Here is an 18,342-nt window from a genome sequence, read left to right as displayed (position 1 = left end):
GATTTGAACATGAAATTAAATGTATACCAGTTTTTCAGCACTCTTGGCAAATTTACAAATGGGAATTTTAAATCTCCTTTCTTGTGGCTTCCAATTGAAAGCTTTTACTTGATTAAAACTGTTAGAGTGGCCTAAGCTACCTTGTAACCACGAACTAGATTTAATCCACAGTCCTCTCCTGAAGCCCTAAAGAAGCTGCAACTGAAGTTTCTCAGCATTGCAAAGTATTAACAAGCTCCAGGTCCTTTGACCTTTCTATGAGCTTTTTACAGAAGGCAGTGGTTGAGGGTAGGCCAGCTTTACTCCCCTCCTGAGAACCTCCATTCTGCACCTAGCTTGTCTCAAAGTCAGATGACACTTGAGGAAATTTGCACATTGCTTGTCAAGTGTAAGCTTTTTTTACTAGAAAATGGTGTTTGTTTCCTTGAGATTACAAAGTGGTGAATGGTGCTCTATGAGCTTTTCAGTGAAGGCAGTGGTTGAGGGTAGGCCAGCTTTACTCCCCTCCTGAGAACTTCCATTCTGCACCTAGCTTGTCTCAAAGTCAGATGACACTTGGGGAAATTTGCACATTGCTTGTCAAGTGTAAGCTTTTTTTACTAGAAAATGGTATTTATTGTTTCCTTGAGATTACAAAGTGGTAAATGGTGCTTGCTGTTGATAATAAAATAATGCTTATGGGATGAAAAATAATCCTGCAGTGAGAGGCTTTAAGTAATCTACTACTTGGAAAACAAACCCTGAATTCTTAGAGTTCTCTGAAATGATAATACTTTTTATCATTATCATTTGCACTTTTCATTACAGCAAACCTAAAAATGTGTTGGAAAACCTGCTGCTGCACAAATACAGCATGTTCTTGGATTTTGAATCATCCATGGCAGTTAATAATCTGGTCTCCTGAAGGATTTGATTTGAAGGGTGGCATTTTTGACTAGACATTTAGGAGACCAGAGCATGAACTGTAGGTGTGCTGTGTTGAAGGGGTGTGCTCCCTGCTGTTGTCAGGGACAGGGTACTGAAGCTGGCTGGACTTGAGCAGGTTTAGAATGGGTATTTTCATGGTAAAGTGAATATACAGGAGGGAGTTTTTGTTCATGACAGGAGAACTAAGGAGTGCCAAGTGAAACTGAGGTGAGGTGATTCTGGCACTCGCCACTGGAGGATGTTGTGAAGGTCAGAAGCCTGTGCTCAGAAAGTGTCCTGGGTGCATTCAGGAGGGCTTCAAGGTGGGCTGCTGGGCATCCTGCTGCAGGTGAAACCCCAGCTCAGAAGTTTCTTAAGCTGATTCTTAATGATAATTGAGGTTATGGAGAGGATCTTGGGGAATGATCTTTTCGTAAACGCCCTTAAAAACACCTCCTGCAAGTAACTGTCAGAGTTGGGGTGCCTGGCTAGAACAAACAGTGTAGCATTTCTCAGGGGGGATGAGGTGAGGCTGACTCCTGGCTGAACACAGGCTTTTGGGGTTTTTGACTTGCTGTGTTTGTCAGGCTTGAAATGCTGTTGCTCTTTGAGCTAATACTGATAACTTTTACAGCTTTGAACTTGTTAAGCACAGGGGTTTTTTACTTGCCCTTTAAAATGACTGAGGTACTAGTGATACTGCCTCTGCTAAATTGTGTGTTCCCATAATGTGTTGTGCTGGAACACAGGGGATGTCCATAATTGTGCAAGAGAGGCAATTAACAGCCTAAGATTTTATTGGAGACCCATCACTTGTGGATCAAAATGACCTCAGTTGTTCTGGTCTTCCTGTTAAGAAGTGTCAAGTGCATGCAAATGCTGCTTTAAACTTCTAAAAATGCAACACTTGGTTAAACACTGCAGATGAAAAGGGACACTGCTTAGAGGGCAGGTAATAATTTTCAAAACTCATTTTGATAACAGTACCTGCACACTGAACCAACAGTCACTGGAGTATTCCACTCTTCAATCACTGTTATGAAGAATTTTTTAAAACACATCCCAAGCTGTACCTGCAACTGAGAATTGGAGCAGGCAGTCACCTTGGACAGAGATGGAGTTCAAGGTGTTTGAAACATGCAGGAAAACATCTTACAGATTTATTTTAAAGCTTCCATGAAGTTAGTTTGGATTGTCTGTGGCTGCAGAGCAGTGAAGGTTGGGTGTGGCAGAGGGCAGCGTGCCCCGGGAGGCTGGCAGAGTGCTCTGAGTCACACAGGGTGACCTCAGCCTGCTTTTCACAACACCTGGCTGCTGCAGGGAGGGCAGCCCCATGGCAGCTCCAGGGAAAAGCTGGGGATGTTGGGCTGTGCTTTCCTCCTGCTGTGCAAGCAGCTCTTTAATTAGGGCAGCTCATTTCACTTAGTGTTCTGCACCCGAAGAATTAATCAGAGTTAACAACAGTTCTTGCAAATTTTCTTTATAAGAAAAGCAAGTTCTGTGAAGGAATTCTGAGCAGTTTATAGTCTTTTTTTCACTGATGTTTTATTGGTGTTGAATTTATTCTGTCATTTCCACTGCAGCTTTTCTTGCTATTTGTTCACCATCTGTGTTTAGACTCCCAAAGTTGCCATACCTCAGGTGTGCTCTGCATGGTATTGGTGTGAGAAGGAAGCAATTGCCTGCAAAAGTACTTGATTCATTGTGCATTTCAGTGGTTCTGGGACCTTCTTGATAGAGTTGGGAGACAATTTAACATCTTCAATAGGGAAATCAGATGGAAATAGAACTGTACAGTCAAAATATTTTGCTCATCAGTTTGTTGCAGAAAACTTCCACACATTTCAAATCTTATAAGGCTGGGAAAAGTGCTTCAGCATAAAGCACAGCTTCCTACCTCTCCTGAAGCCTGTGGCATAAGATGCAAGATTAGCACTGTACTCCATGGACTGAAATGTAATACTTGGTGTCCTTAAAGCTGCTACAAGGCCAACAAGATACTTAATGAACTATTGGATGTGGAAAAAGCTTTCACCATGCTCTGACCTTGCAGCTGTGAGCAGATCACTTGGGGACACAGGAAGGGCTTGAATTTATCTTTCCATTTGCAACGTTTTAGTCACCTGCAGGTTAACTGTAGGGGCTGATTCTGTAGTGGGAAGTTTCTAGCTCATTTGGTAGCTGGACAATATGAGACAAATGTTACATATTCTGTGTCTGCCTTGTCAAAGTAAGGCTAAAATAGTACATTTACCATGTAAAACCCAGATAACATTCAATGTGTGGGAAGAAAGTTTCATCATAGCTGAGATTCATTGGAACTTGCAGGATTTCTTTGTTTGCTTATGTATTATTGTGTGGTGTCTTTTACATCTGTCTCTCTCTAAAGTGTGGTTCCCTTGGCTGTGAAGTGCTGAACTCTCATCTCAACAGCTGCTTTTCTGGATCTTTGCTGTGTCCATCTGTGATGCTGCTTTGCCCGCAACTGTGTGCCAGCAGGGCCTGTTTGCCCTCCTGTGCTGCAGGGGGGCTGTCTCCAGCCTCATCCCCCACCCTTTGCAAGGCTCCAAGCCTGCCCTGGGACTGTTCTGCTGCTCCTCCCACAATTAATTTTGTCTTTCTGACCCTTTGCAGCTCTGGATGTGTTGTCCCTGTGGTGAAGGCAGTGTCAGTCTCTTCTGTGCTGCCTTGAAGCTTTGTATTTGCACCCAAGTTTCACTTCATCCATTTGGAAGATTTGAGATCAAACTAGTAGAAAGTGTTTGGGTTTTTTTCACTGTTTATACAGTAAATGTGCTTTCTGGGAACTGTACCTAATTCTCTGCTGGGTTTCCTGGGGAGAAGAGCACAAGCTGTGGGTATAGTCGTTAACTGCAGACAGTCACTAAGTGTGAAGTGTTTAATTTGCATACGGTTTGAAAATGTGACACAAAAGGCTGTGAGACCACAAAGTATATTTGGAGATGGTCTTAAACTCCTTGTTGTGGTACCTTTCCCAGGTGAGGAAGTGCTTGCAGTGTGGTGGAAGCCTTTCACTGGTCTGGTGTCTGGGGAGGCGTCAGCAATGCTGCCCTAGGGTGTGGAGAGCAGACCTGTGCTCTGTCTTGGTTGAGTAGAACCGTTGGCTCTAGGACAAGAAGTTACTCAGAAACTGCACTTCTGTTGGTGTAAATGTGGCACACTGACGTTTTCTGATGCAAGAGCAGTGAGGAGTTGCAGGTTTTACATAGTTCTGTGACCTGATGGTGTGAAGATGGCCTTACATTGATGTAGTGCTTGCCTTGATGCTCAGAGATGTGCCAGCAGACACCTCAACATTCACTTGTCAGCAGATCAAGGTGTGTGTTGAAGCAGGGTTAACTTCTCTTCACATTTTCAAGTGACACTAATAAATAGGATCCTTACTTTGCCTTTACAAATAATGGCGTGATGTGCCCTAGGACATCAAATTAATGGTTTCTAGCACAAATACATTGGCTAATTTAGTCTTTTCCCCCCTTATGAAGGAGCAGTCTTGTAGGGCTTGTTGCTTTCTACCTCACCACTAAAAGAGCTGCAAGTCACACGGTGGTTGAGGTGCTAATGCAAGATGTCAGCCTGTGTGTGGGCTCTGATAAATGAGCTCTGAGAATCTCGTTACGGTGCCATCCCCAGCTTGCCTGCTTGGCAGATTTGGGTTCCTCCTGAGGTGTTAGACTGATCTGGAGCAGCCAAAGTGCAAAGTGTGTTCTGATTTGCTTGTTCTGGTGATGCCAGTGAGGGGAGTGCTGGCAGAGCTGGTAACAGCTAGCTACCAAGCTGCACCATTTTCTCTCGGGTGTATAGTGAGCATGTGTCCAGCTTACCATGGTGGATAGAACTGCTAAAGGTCCTGTTGGAGGAAGGAAGTGTTTACTTGACAAAAGAGCTTTGAACTACAACCCTGGGAAGCAGACATGGTGTTTGGTGAAGTGACAGCTGTGTGAACTTGGTAGATTTTGGTAGATCAGGTGGACTCTTGTCAAGTAACTTACATCAGCAGTCTGTGGGATGAAGCTGTACCTGCTGTGCCTCCTGTTGCAAGCTCCTTGGTGTTCCAACACAACCCTGAGCTTCATCTAGGGCTGCAGTGGTTGTGTCAGAATATCTGTATCTGTTTGTTTTTTCCAGTGATGAATTGGAAATGCTGATGTCAAGCAATAGGTGCCCTAATACAAGTTAATCAGTTTCACTGTTTTACAGATGGGGTCGAGGATTCGGTCTGTTGGGTTCCATCTTTGGGAAGGACAGTGCAATAAATCAGTCAAACAGTGTTTTTGGACTCGTGTTTTATATACTACAAATGCTACTTGGTAAGTATTTATTCAGCTCAGAGCTTAAAATATGTAACAGGTCTGTGGTGATGAAGAGGAGCATGTTATACACTGTGCAGTCTGCAAGAGACCAGATAAATGGCTGTGGTTGTTACCTTTTTTTTAGCACCAGTCTAATGGTACATCTGTCCAAAGGGCTGAACAACCCAACTGATAGTGAGCAATTGCATTTCTTCCTGCTATGCTGTTAATAATATAAGTGTAAAGACAGTGGCTGTACTGGTGTTTTCACTTAAATATATTTAGCATTGGATTGCATGATAGAAAAGAGGAAATAAAAATGGAATGTACAAGTTTTGCAGGAGTAATAGAGATAGCAGGTAAAAAAAAAAGTGCTTGAAGTGTAATGTACACATATTTTGTTGTAACTATGTGGTCTGCTATAAAGCTGTTACTATTGATAGACATAACTTGACCAACCTGTAACTTTCCCACAGCTCAGGAGTAGGGAAGATGGTAAACAGCACACGTACTGCCTACCAGAGGGGTGTCCTACAGAATCTAGAAGCTTCCCTCCAAATAGCAATTTGTCAGCACCTTGAACTCCTGGTATTTTAACCAGCCTTTCTTGTACCACAGGCTTGAGGTGCAGCCTTTGGTGTGAGCTGGGGTGCTGGGGTGTTCTGTGTGTGGAAGGGGGGGAAGTAGCAGCAGTAGTAACTCTCTCTCTCTCTTGTTGCAGGTATGACAGCAAGTGCAGTAGCAGCTCTAATCCTCATGACATCCTCCATAGTGTCTGTAGTAGGGTCCTTGTACTTGGCCTACATCCTGTACTTCGTGCTGAAGGAGTTTTGCATTGTCTGTGTCATCACATATTTGCTGAACTTCATTCTCTTGATCATCAACTACAAACGACTAGTTTATTTGAACGAGGCCTGGAAACGGCAGCTCCCACCCAAACAGGAGTGACACCCCTTGGAACTTGTGACTGACAGTCTGAAGAACCAACTTCCATTAAGTTTATTTTGCAGTAATTTTTTTATTCTCCATATCAGACACTTTCCCTGAGAATCATAACTGAATTTTTAATTATAAATTTGAAGGGGCCCTAGATAATTTTTTTTTTGTGCTAATCTTCGATGTGGTTATAAAAGAAAGCTCTAATACAATCAAAGACAAGCTTTAACTTTACTTTGAAGGAGTTTTAGCCACAGCAAAACCTAGACTCTGTCTCTTCCCCCCTCCACTTGTGAAGTGGGTAACACTTGCTATAAAATATCCTGTATATAAATTCAGGTATAACAAAATGTGATCATGACATTAAATATTCTAGACTAGCATTACCATATTTAATGTTGCCATGTTTACAGTATGTGTATTACTTTTTTTTTTTTTAGCTGATGGACTTAGATTTGACTAGGACTTATACTGTAAATAAAATTAGAAATATTGTTTCCTCCCTGGAGAACTCACTGTACAATCAGTTTTGTTAGCCTAGGAGCTGTCAGAGCGTTCAGCTAATAGTCGACTGGTGTGGTGGAAGAAGTGACCTCTGTAGAGAACAGCTGCACTCACTGCTAGTGCTTTCACAAGAATGATGGTTGGGGTTTTGTTCCATTTTTATTTTCCTTTTTGTCTCCAGTAACGAAAATGGAATTAAAGCTGAAACTTGAAGTATGTTCATTAAACCACAACTTCATGAATTTCTGTGCAGGATGAAAATAGCTCCATGTGGTCAATAGGAAGCTGCCACTGGGATATTCCGTGGAGCTTGGGGGTTGGTGTATCAGAGTTCTTTGAAAGGAGTTAATTTCCATGCAGAGCTGTTTCATTTTTAAGCTGCCATCAGCCAGCCAGTGTTACTAATGTTTGATGTTATATGAATGCTGCAGTATAGAATTGCAAATTGCAGTGGAAACCACTGACTGAGTGGATAACCAAGAAGTGCACTGAAGAAGCAGTTACCCAATTGATCTTCATCAGGATCTTTGCTTTGTGCTATATTGGGAAATGAACTTTAGGCCTGACACACAAGATCCCTTGGAAGGGCAACCTGGTTAGTGGGATAAGTAAGTAAATGTGCTTCTGAAAATGAAATGTGAGATAGTGCTATCATTGCTCTTTCTAATAACTAATTGGGGAAAATAAAAAAATAAAATTAAACTGCCGACTTAAAACAAAGGAACAAAATTGTAAATGTTGTTTCTGCACTCAGTATTCTACGGCTGAATGTTAAAAGTGCCTTCTGTCTTCAAATCTTAAACCAAATACTTTGTGTTGAACTTGGCAGGCAGAAGTGTCCTTGCTTTAAAAGCGAACGAACAAGCAAACCAAATTCTCAGCAGACTTGCTGGGAATAGAGCATTAAGAGATCTGGTTTAGTTTTTAGACTGAGAAGTGGTAGCAATATTGTTTTGGTTAACGGGAATCAATGTGGTAGGAGGTTGAGGATGTGATTTGGAAAAGTAAAATCCTTGTTTCAGACTGACACCAAACTGTTTAAGTTCTGCTACTGTCTGTAATTGGTGCTGTGCTGCTTTTTGCCCTTGTCAGCTCTAAATATGAAGAATTCCAACTGCGTACCCATTTATTTAAAGAATTAGTTTAATTTTAGGATTTTCTTAAACATGAATGTCAGAGACACACTGGTGTTGTATGGCTAAGTGGATTATAAACACTAAGTTGCTGAGGATAAACTTGACTGTGAAACATGCAGTGTTCCATAGAGAAAAATAGGATTTTTAGATTGATTTCAAAAAAATAGTATTTAAATTACTACTGAAGTAATTTTCTGGTTTGTACTGAGGATGTAGGTGGAAACTGCTTTTATGTATAGAGTTCTGTGGTATGAGTAACATCTGTTGCATGTAACACTAAACTACTTGTCCCTCTTGTCTAACAGCTTTAGACAACAACTCATTAAATGCGTTTTGTATTGACTGGAGTATAGTTAAAGCTTGTCTTGATGTTTAGTTCTGTCTCTCAAATGCCTTGAGCTTCGACAGGAGGGGAGTGAAGGATGTGAAACTGCTCCCTTGAGGCTTTACTTTGTCCTCTCCGAGCCTTGAGGCAATACCACCGTTCAGTGTGTTGTACAGGTTTATTTTGCTGCATTCCTGTGACCTACACCAAGGCATCGTTTCCTTCCAAGGAGGAGGTGAAGAGGTGCTGCCTGCGGCGCTCAGCGCAGCGCTGATACCCCAGCACAGCAGCAAGGAGAACAAGTACCATCCAAGATGACTTGGTCCAATTTCTGGGTGTAGCACACACCGAAACAAAAGGATAAAAGCCCCGTCAGCTGGAAGTGTAGGTGTTGACTAACATCACTGTGTCTTGTGCTTGTCTCTGTGGGCATAGTCTGTTCATTCAGTTCGTTTAGTACAATTGTTTAGGGCCAGATTTTGGGCAGTCGTGGCTGCAGCCCTCGTGTGGGTGCACGTAGGGATCGAGTGGAAGCAGAGTTTGGTCTCTGGAGGAGGCTGCAGCCACACTTTGCACATGAGCTTGCAAATCTGATCCTTCGTTGTGAACTCTTGTCCTGTGTGCTTTTCTGGCAGTTACTTTTTACTGGAAGTGATTTGCTAGACATGGCCCCAACTCTCCTACTTTTCTCTCTTGTGCTTCAGAAATGCAGTTGGCCTGAATAAAGGGCAAACTAATAATTAGCAGTAGAAATTTGGACCTTTTTGCTTCTAGTTCTTTGACTCTTTCCTCATTGCTCCCTATGATAGACGCCACTTTTCTTCCAGTAAAATGGCTCAGGCTAGAGTTAACGTGGTGGGAATTGGAGGAGTGCTGCACACAACCACCCCCTGCATGCCCCCAGCCAGAACAAACGTCGTGGCAAACGTGTGGCTGATGATAATTTGACTCTTACAAATCTGAAGGCAAATTCTGAGAAGTCTTGAGGATAAAAGCTAGTAAATAATACCTGGTCTGGCAGAGGGACAGGGGGCATGACACAGATTCTGCTTGTTGTTTCAATAGTTGTGAGAATGGAGGGGGAAAAGATGACTAACATACAAACAGTGGTTCTGAATTTGGGCTCTTCCTCCTTGTCTCTCAGAAGCTCTACAGAGAGGAGTAGATCAGAAAGGCAAAAGAATCTCATCCCAAGACCTGTTTAGGAATTAAACATTCCAAAATCCTCTTACTGTAAGGTACTTGCTACTCTTAAGGCCAACGAAGCATTCAAGTCTTGTTTAGGAAATGAATGGTCTTGGAAATTTCTCCCCATAATGTGTTTGCAATGTTAAGGTAAATGAAACATTCCCAATGTCTTTGAGATCTAAAGTGACAACAAATCTCTGCAGACTGTAGTACGTGTTTGTCTTCAGCTCTACAGAGTCTCTTGGTTATTCAAAAAGATTGGTGAGGTGCTTCAGGCAGCACTTGATGCTCCTAATTCATGTGGGCTGAAGTCAGAGAGAGAGGGAATAGCTTTGGTTCTGCCAACGTTGTTTAAATGTCATTGAGACAAAATGGTCCAGAAAAGACAAAGTATTCTGTTACTATAAAACTGTATTAAGCATGGCCTAAATATTAGGTGTTTATTCTGTATAGTATGTTCCATCAACTATTTATTACTAGTGCTTTAAACTCCAAATTAAACATCCATTTAAATGGAATCATTGGGCAGATGTTCCTTTTATCCATATAGGTTGAGAGATTCCGTCTTGGAAGCTTAGGATACAATTTTGCTAACAGGTAAAACAATGTAAATATGTATGAATTCTATTTGTTGCACATAACTTTTTTGGTATAAAAAAAATAAATGTAGAAATTACCTGTGGATGTCTTGCTGCAATCATTCTTATGCTGCATTCATGCAGTCCAAACGTAAAGAGCTTGAATGAACCCAATCAGAGGCCTTTTTGGACTCAGTCTGAGCCTTAGAAACTGTTTTTTAAGTCAGTACTGTAATTCTGTTTCTAGAAATGTACTAAGTTGTGATTTATTATTTTTTTCAAAGACGTTGTGTTGTAGCAGTGGAAGGGTTAAAGCACTTGCTCCCCAGAGATACCAGTTTATAGGGTTTCTGTCTTGCTGAATGTTGCACACATGGGTGTGTAAAGGTTGAGCAGCATTGACTTGAGGCTTTAGCTGTTTACAGTTCTTTAAGCAACCTGCAAAATCCCCATTCGGTGGGTTATTGTCATTGCTTCCTGCTTCCCTCAGCTCTGTAGGTCAGCTTTAAACCACTGCAACAAGATCACAAAGTCCCTGGAAACTGCTGTATGTTCCCCTGGATTTGGGGGTGGGGGGGGAACTTTTGGGGAAGGGTCAGGCAGGCAGCAAGGGTCTGTCACTGCACTGAGCTGAGGCTCTGGAGCATGGCTTGCCACCCCAGCGTGTGCATGTTGAACTTGATGACTGGTTTTTGGGACTGAATGGAAGTAATTGCTTTCCCTTCTGCAGCCACCAGCCCTGTGTGTTACTGTGGGGGCCTGAGCCCCCGTTTGTGATGAGTTAATGTCAAATCCTTGTCTGTATTTTGATGTGGCAGCTGTAGGTATGTCGTGTCTGTTGAAACGGGAAAGAACATGACTTAAAAATATGTCTAGAGATGGAGAAGTTGAGAAGACTTTTGACTCTGGTAGTGGGGTTAGATGTTGTGTTCACTCTCCTACCATGGTACATTTGAGCTAGTGTCTTTTTGCTGTGGGTAGATTTTTATATTCTGAGGTTTTAGTTATATAGAAAATTGTGTAGACCTAACACAGCATAAGGAATGATGAAGGTACTTTTCTTTTCCCTTAAAAACTTATGAAAAATTGTTTTGAAGCCTGCAGTAACCATGTATGTCCTTATTCTGCACGTGGCATTGTGGAAGGTTGCCAGTGTGCCACATCTAAGGGAAGAGAATTTGGCCACCACACAACATAACAGCAAATACTTTATATTGGCAGAGGTTTTGGTCACTTCCTTGAGGTATACTGCAGAAGAGACAGTTGAGAAAATGTCATTTTAACAACAGTTGCACACAGCATCTGTTAATCAGATTTATGAAATGAAATAATTGTGCCAACTTCCAAAATTTAGTAGGCAGCCTCCAATTTTGTCCCCCTGCTACGGGTGATGCTGCTTGTGGGACAACCCTGGGATGCTGCAATAAGAAGTTTGCAGAATAAGTGTTCTGAGCTCTTCTGTGAGTGTTGGCATAACCTGCTGCAGTCTACAGCCTGGCCTTCAGAGTCCTCTGAGGCTTGTGTGCAGCCTGGGAGGGACGTCACTGTTTAAGCAGAGTGTGCACATGAATTTACTCATCACCCTGCACCAGGATGCTTCAGGCCAGGATGGGAAAGGCTTAGAACAAACTTCCCCTCTAGAGTACTATTGCTGTAGTGCCCAGGGGCAGTTTAAAACTTTAATATGAAGGAAGCCCTTCCATGCTGGAAGGTAAAACTGCATCTAATAGCAGCAGTTCTGGTACTGTGAGTAAAATAAATGGTTTTACACAAAGTTGGGTTGAGGTGTTAGCTACCTATCTAACATACTCCACCTTGCTGCTGCAGGATGAGCTCCAGACTCACTGGAGTGTGTTGGCTCTGCTCCCACACAGAAGTGGTGGTTCATACACTTGCTGAAAGCTGTGAACTCAGTTTCTCAGCCAGCTCCACGTGTTCTGTCCAGCAGACACTGAAAACTGCTCCTCAGTAATCCTGGGGACAGCTTGCTGGGATCTGAGCAGTGTGGCTATCAGGGGAGTAGAACTGGAAAACCTCATTTGTCTTGGAGGGGTGATGTTCATTTAGAGTAACTTGCATTTTTTTTTAAGTTTTTCAGCATTGATTTGTATCATGTAGTATTTAAATTTTAATTTTTTTCAATAAACAGATACCTCAGTCAGGATCTTTAACTTCAGCTCCTTGAAACTCTGAATATTCATTTTACTACCTGGAAACAGGAAGCCTAGAGACATGGGTAAGCCTAAGAAGTAGTGTTTCTGATCTGCTTTGTGTCATAGGAACTCCTTCAGGTGGACTAGAAATTGCATTAGACTTGCATGACTTGAGCCAGGCATAAATATTATTTAAACAGAAATTTACTGAACAAGTTCAGCATAGCACCCAGCCACTACACCTTTTGATTTCATTTTAGAAGGAGGGCATGTGACTTCATTACAGGAGGAAGACAGCTTGATTCATTTGCAATCTTCCAGTATCTTTCTCTAAGAACAAATGCAGCTGCTTTGGGCTGTCGCTGGCGGGTGAATATTCCTTTCTTGTTCCCCAAAACACGGGTGGTCCCTGTGGAGAAGTTATAAAATAAAGCAGGTATATATAAAATGCTTTTCTATCCCCTACTGTGCACTGTGACCATCTGTGTATCATCTGTGAATCAGGCTGGGTGGAAGAGACCTATGCACTTTCTTCTACATGCAGTCAGATGTTAATTTGCCTCATCTTGGCCAGATTAATTGATGTAACTGAGTGACAGAGCTGCAGTTAATTGTATTTACAACTGGTGAGTTGATGCCAGTTAATTCAGGTGTGCCCATTAACTTCATCAGTATTATATTTGCAGCTGATATTTCTTCTGCCATTAGTTCCACCTTGAAATATGATGCTTCAGATGTTGACTAACAACTATTTGACTGTACTGTCCTTTAGTGGTGTCTTTATCCTTTTTGCCTGTTTTAGTTTTCATAGGATGCTAGGAAAGATGATTGCAACATGTAGAGAGACTGGAACTGCACATGTGTATGTGAACTTCTCTGTATTTTCTCCACCCTCCTATTTGAAACTGATACTACTTTTCTGCCTGCTTCTCTGTGATGACTGAGCTTTCTAATACCTATGTTGGTGCTCTACAGGTTATTCTTAATGGTGTTTCTCTGCCTGAAGTGAACAGTGACTGTTCACCACCCAAACTTGCTGCAGGTGGCATATGCATAACTGGTTCCTTATTAGGTCTCCTTTGCAGCTGTAATTGTTTGTGAGTGTCTGCACTGTGGATTAATGCCCCATACTTCACACATGCACTTAGTAATAGTGGATGGAGTGTTGTGACAGACAGTTCTCTACCAGTGTGGCATCTGGTCCTCTACTGCTAAACTGTTTCCAAGTTAACAGTGTTATTTAAGGTGCTCTGTCACTGAGGGCAGTTGTAGATGAAACAGGAAGCAAGGGAGATGCACCCCTGTGAGCTGACTGCAGCTCAGAGTTGAGGATAGCTGAGGAACAAAATTCAGCTGGGTCTGCTCTAAGCTTCCCTGGTGTTCTGCCCTAGTGCACTGTCTAGTGTCCTGGGTATCATTTTTGCAGGTGGGACATCTAGGAGCTCAAACTGGAGAGAAAGGATGCATTAAGTACAGGCAGGACCTTCCCTCCTGGCTCTGGCCATGCTGGACTTTGTCACAGAAACCAGCTCTGCTGTTCTGGTAAGCAGAGGGGCCTTTTATCCTCCTACCCTACAGCCCAAGACTCCTTGTGTGTCATTAACCATTTCAAACATGCAAGGAGGATGGGTGGTTGTTTCAAATATAAATATAAGCTTACCTTGATTAGTCATGAAGTCAGCAAAATTCCATATGAGCTCCCCAATCACATACTCCTTCCTCTTTTTGTCAAAAACAGAATGGTACTCTCTTAGCATGGCTTTCTGGTACTCCTCACTGAACATAAGAGGTGGGTCCTACAGCCAGGAAAAAGAGGTGGCATTAATCCCAGCAAAGGCTCCATGTGTTAACTTCCTGTCTACTGGGGACCTCCTGGAAGACAAGCTTTACAACTGCTTGGTCTTTTCCTTCCACTAACAATGGCTGTTGAGTGACAATTGGCAATGGCTGAAACTGCACACCTGAAATACAAACATGATGCCAGGTATACTGGGGGGGAGCCTGTGGTTCTGCTTGGTAATGGTGCTTTGTTGTGATAGTTACAGGTCAGGAGTGCCACCCCCTTCTGTGCAGGACAGAGTCATCCCTGGAAGTACCCAAGGCCAGGTGGGATGGGGCTTTGAGCAATTTGCTGCAGTTGAAGATGACCCTGCAGTGGCAGGGGGGTTGGAACTAGATGCTGTGTAAGGTCCTGTCCAACCCAAACCATCCTGTGATCCCATATGATCACAAAATGGGCATCCACTCTCCAGGGTCATATCTTCTGAGTGAAACCTTCTCTATAAATGCCAAAGTACAGACTGTAGAGTGCTTGGTGCTTTTAGACAAAGCTAAACACTTCTCTTCAGGTAGAATCTAACCTTTGCTAGTGGCAAATCTTATTGATTTGAGTGGAGTGGGATTACAATTTGGGAGTCTTTCAGACACTTACAAACTAATGCACCTCAAAACAAAGCAGCCAGGCTGAGTGGCACCCATCTCTCCCAGTTAAGTTCTTCTGACCCTACTGTAAGAAGAGCAGTGGTTTTTTCCATCTAGGGCATCTCTAACACTTACACTGTGAAGTCCAGGAACCGAGTCTGCTCCATATTCACTCTGGATGATGGGTTTTTGGTAGGCTTTATACCAGTTCTCAAACTGGCTTGTAAGTTGTAGTGGAATAACTTCCAGGTGGCCTGGGTCGTGATACCAGGAGAAGTAGCTGTTTACACAAATGACATCCACGTAAGGAGCCTACAGAAAACAAGGTGAGAGTGGTTTGTCACAGAGCTCAAAGGAGACAGCCTTCACTCATAAAGCTAAATCCTCCTTTAGGTTCATCTCATGGGATCCAGTTTTACAGGTATAATAAAGTATTTTCCCCCATCACTCAGGCCCTCCCAACATGGTATCCTTCCCAGGAAAGAAAAGAAGGCAGGATAAGCTTAGTGAGGTAACAGCATATTAATTTGCATTCTTCTCACAGACTTAGGGAGTCACAGCAAAGAGTTAGACAAGATCAGCCCATTTCATCCTCAGGTTTGTTAGAAGTTTTTGAGTTTCCAAAATGTCTCTGGCTTGCTGGTACATTTAGATGTACTTCTTGAGTATTGGAAAGTGATTATCAAGTTAGTGGTCAAATATTTTGACTGGCAACTAAGTTTGTGCATCAATGGTGCAATACTAAGACTAAGCATTCTGCAAGTTATATGCCATTTCTACCACGTGGACAGTATGACAAAAGGGCACAAAGCCCAATAAAGACAAAGTGATGTTGTATGTAACTTGTTCAATGTTCTCTTAACATGTTTTGTAATAAAAGAAAAAAGTTCTAATATCACATCAGTGTATGAGATCTATTCTTTGCTTTTGCTTTCCCCTGTCACTAAGACCACCAGGTTTTTTTTTTCCCTGGGGTGGGCAGGACCAGACCTCTCAGGGGTACAAAAGGCCATTCCTGTTGCTTGTAGGACAGCTGGGAAGAAATACAAAGTGTACCTGTACCTGCAAACTCACCTGCTAGAAGTGCTTGTACAGCAGTGACAAGTACTACAAAGCCATCTTGAAAAATTAAATATGACATGGGAACTACCCTGGAAACCAATTTATGTGTTAAAGATCCCTGGTTCATGCTATGGCCAGCTTAAGACACAGCCATCCAAAAAAAGTGTCTATTTATACAACTCTAGGACTTCAATTATGAAGCTGGAAGAGCTTTTAGATTATTCAGCATTAATGGACATCTGCCAAAGAAGATCTAGAGCAGTTTAAAGCAGGAATTAAAGCAAAGCTTCCTTCCTTTAGATTTACACAAGGGCTGTTTAAAAACTTCTTTAAAATACTTTAAGCTTTGGTTTAATTGCAAGTGAAAATCCTGAGCATTAGTAAATACAGTCAATGGAACAGCAAAGCATGACAATGTTAATGGAATCCATGGGTCTGAGCCTGCATCCTTCACTCAAGACAAAGACCTGTTCTCTCTTACAGATACTTTTTTTTTTTCCCCAGCTGGACTACAGGAAAGAAAGAAGAAACAAAACTCTATTAATTATCTCCAGTAAACTTGGGGAGGTGGGAGGAAAGGACTGTAAAAGAAAAAGAAATTTAATGTAAGAGTTAAGCTAGAAAATAAAGTGAACTTACACCACGATCAAGAGCATAATTAGCATCTGTCACAAAGGTGACTGGTCTGGTGGGATCGAGAGCTTTAGTGTGAGCTATCAGTGTCCTGTTTGCAAACAGTAAAGCACAAGAATTGGAACAGCAGCATGGAGAATCACAGCCTCACTTCCCCAAGCTCTCTGCCCTTCCACCCCCCCAGACATTTAGAGCTGGTTTTGATTTAGAGACAGTATTTTTAATTAAATACTGCAGGATACTTAGTGATCCTCTGCTATAAAGTGTCCTCAATTCTAGCCAGTTCTGCAGGAGTATAAACATGGCAGAGAGACTATCTGTCACAAAGTTGTTTGCTATCCCACCTGAACAAAGCCCAGAGTGGAAATATGCCAGCCATGGGCATGCTAATTTGTCTGTTGGTGCCAGCAGCTTAGAAGCTGGAGGGGAGGCAGGGAGTTTGAAGACAAAAAAATATAAGGAGAGTAACAGGAAATCCCTGAACAACTCCTGGGATGTGTTCTGAAAAACATGACAACACAGCAGGCAGAGCAAAGGTTGGCTGCTTTTGAGGAAACCCTGAATGAGGGAGACAAGAAAGAGAGTGGGAGGGTCAAGCTCTGCTGCTACCTTAACACTGCAGGATGGTGATGGATCATTCTGAAGAATGAAACTCCACAGTTACCTCCTAATGCACCTAGAGCTGCCAGGGACAGTCTGCTGAGCCCTTGCAGAGAGGACTCCTGGCTATCCAAAGCTTAAGTCTCTGTAAAAATAAAACCAAAGGGTCTGCAGGGACTCAAAGCTGTGGCTTTGCAGTGGCATGTCACAACTCCCAGCAGAACAAATAACTAGCACTACCTGAAGGGCCTTGTCTTCAGAATTAAAAGCTAATTATTTTACAGCTTTGCTGTAATTCTCAAAGGAATTTACCACTTGTCTTCCATTGATAACAATGTCCTGTTCCCACCAGGTCAGTTTTTGCTTAACCCTTAGGTCAAGAGGAGATCCTCAGACCAACTGAACTCCTGGTAATTTTGCAGAGCCCTACAGGTTCAGAAACAATGAGTGGAGTCTGTTGTGCAGTTCTGAGCATCCGCTCAACGCATGCAGGAGTTATGCCTTTAGCTTGCATCTTCAGGTGCTGTTTCAGCACTCCCCCAAAATGCCTGTCCTCTCTTCACTACGTCTCTGTGCCATCCCAAAGGAAGAAGGTGCATTATCTGCCAGGATTCAAGCCTCAGGTCTCCATACAAGCACATGCACTTACTTAAAGTAGTAATCTGCTGGGGGCAGCTCTGATGCTGGCTCGTTGGCTACTGACCACATGACGACTGATGGCCTGTTCTTATCCCTGCGGATCAGCTCCTCCATCACAGCCAGGTGATGCTGCAGGGACTTGTTCCCAAAGCTCTCACTTAAAGACAAAAGAAAGTGAGATCTGGTGAGGTGAGGGTATAAACCCCATCCCCTTTGCCCTTCCCTGTGAAAACTCAAGACTCTAGGGTGTATTAAGCGCAGCTGAGCTTTGACACTGAATTTGACTTCTGCCCTCTTGCCCCAAAGCCTGCTGCACAGTTCAGGGCCGTGGCTCAGGCTCATTCATCGAGCCAGACCAAATGACGTTCTGGCCACGTGGCACAACCCCCTCGGTTGCCCAACCTCATGAGGCACACGTGGCACAACAGGCTGTTTCTAAATAGAGCAAAGTACTGCCATTATCAGGATGGGAGGGAGGATGCTTTCAAAGCAGCTCAGACAGGACCAGAGGGACAAGGGGAAGGGTCTGTTTGAGCAATGCTTACGGCATTTTAATCCCCACTCCCGGGCACTCGTCGATCACCACGATGCCGTAGGCATCGCACAGGTCCATGATCTCCTCGGCGTAGGGGTAGTGGCTGGTGCGGAAGGAGTTGGCCCCCAGCCAGCGCAGCAGGTTGAAGTCCTTCACAACCAGGGGCCAGTCGAGGCCTTTGCCACGGATCTGTGTGGGGAGAGAACGACCCCAGCCCATGAGCCGGGGTGCGGGGGCTTCTCCTCTGGAGGGGGGCAACGCCCCCATCCCATGAGCCGGGGGGTTGGGGCTTCTCCTCACGGCTAGCTGGGCACCACGGTTGTCCCGCTCGCTCCCAGAGCGTTTCCAGCCCCGGGGCCGTTTCTAGCTGGCCGCACTCCCCGCTCAGCGTTCGCTTTCCTGAGGGGATCTCA

General features: G+C 43.3%; 2 protein-coding genes across 2 annotated transcripts; one reads left to right on the top strand and one right to left on the bottom strand.

Annotated features, from left to right (window-relative positions):
• Positions 1 to 5,127: 5,127 nt before the first annotated feature.
• Positions 5,128 to 6,880, top strand: VKORC1L1 (vitamin K epoxide reductase complex, subunit 1-like 1; the record flags this gene model as incomplete). Its single annotated transcript, XM_008949643.1, has 2 exons — positions 5,128 to 5,237; positions 5,941 to 6,880. Coding segments are annotated over 2 exons (337 nt in total), but the record flags the coding sequence as incomplete, so codon positions are not given.
• Positions 6,881 to 12,228: 5,348 nt separating this feature from the next.
• LOC103781914 (beta-glucuronidase-like) lies at positions 12,229 to 18,148 on the bottom strand. The gene is made up of 6 exons (XM_008949642.1): positions 17,940 to 18,148; positions 17,405 to 17,551; positions 16,162 to 16,246; positions 14,596 to 14,772; positions 13,700 to 13,835; positions 12,229 to 12,448 (listed from the first exon to the last, which is right to left on the bottom strand). The coding sequence occupies exons 1-6, from the start codon at positions 18,146 to 18,148 to the stop codon at positions 12,291 to 12,293; spliced, it is 912 nt and encodes a 303-aa protein (XP_008947890.1). The 3' UTR covers positions 12,229 to 12,290.
• Positions 18,149 to 18,342: the final 194 nt, after the last annotated feature.

The sequence above is a fragment of the Merops nubicus genome, unplaced genomic scaffold (genome assembly GCF_000691845.1).
Source record: "Merops nubicus isolate BGI_N331 unplaced genomic scaffold, ASM69184v1 scaffold35431, whole genome shotgun sequence".
NCBI classification, from domain to species: domain Eukaryota; kingdom Metazoa; phylum Chordata; class Aves; order Coraciiformes; family Meropidae; genus Merops; species Merops nubicus.
This window is presented reverse-complemented; position numbering and strand designations above follow the sequence as displayed.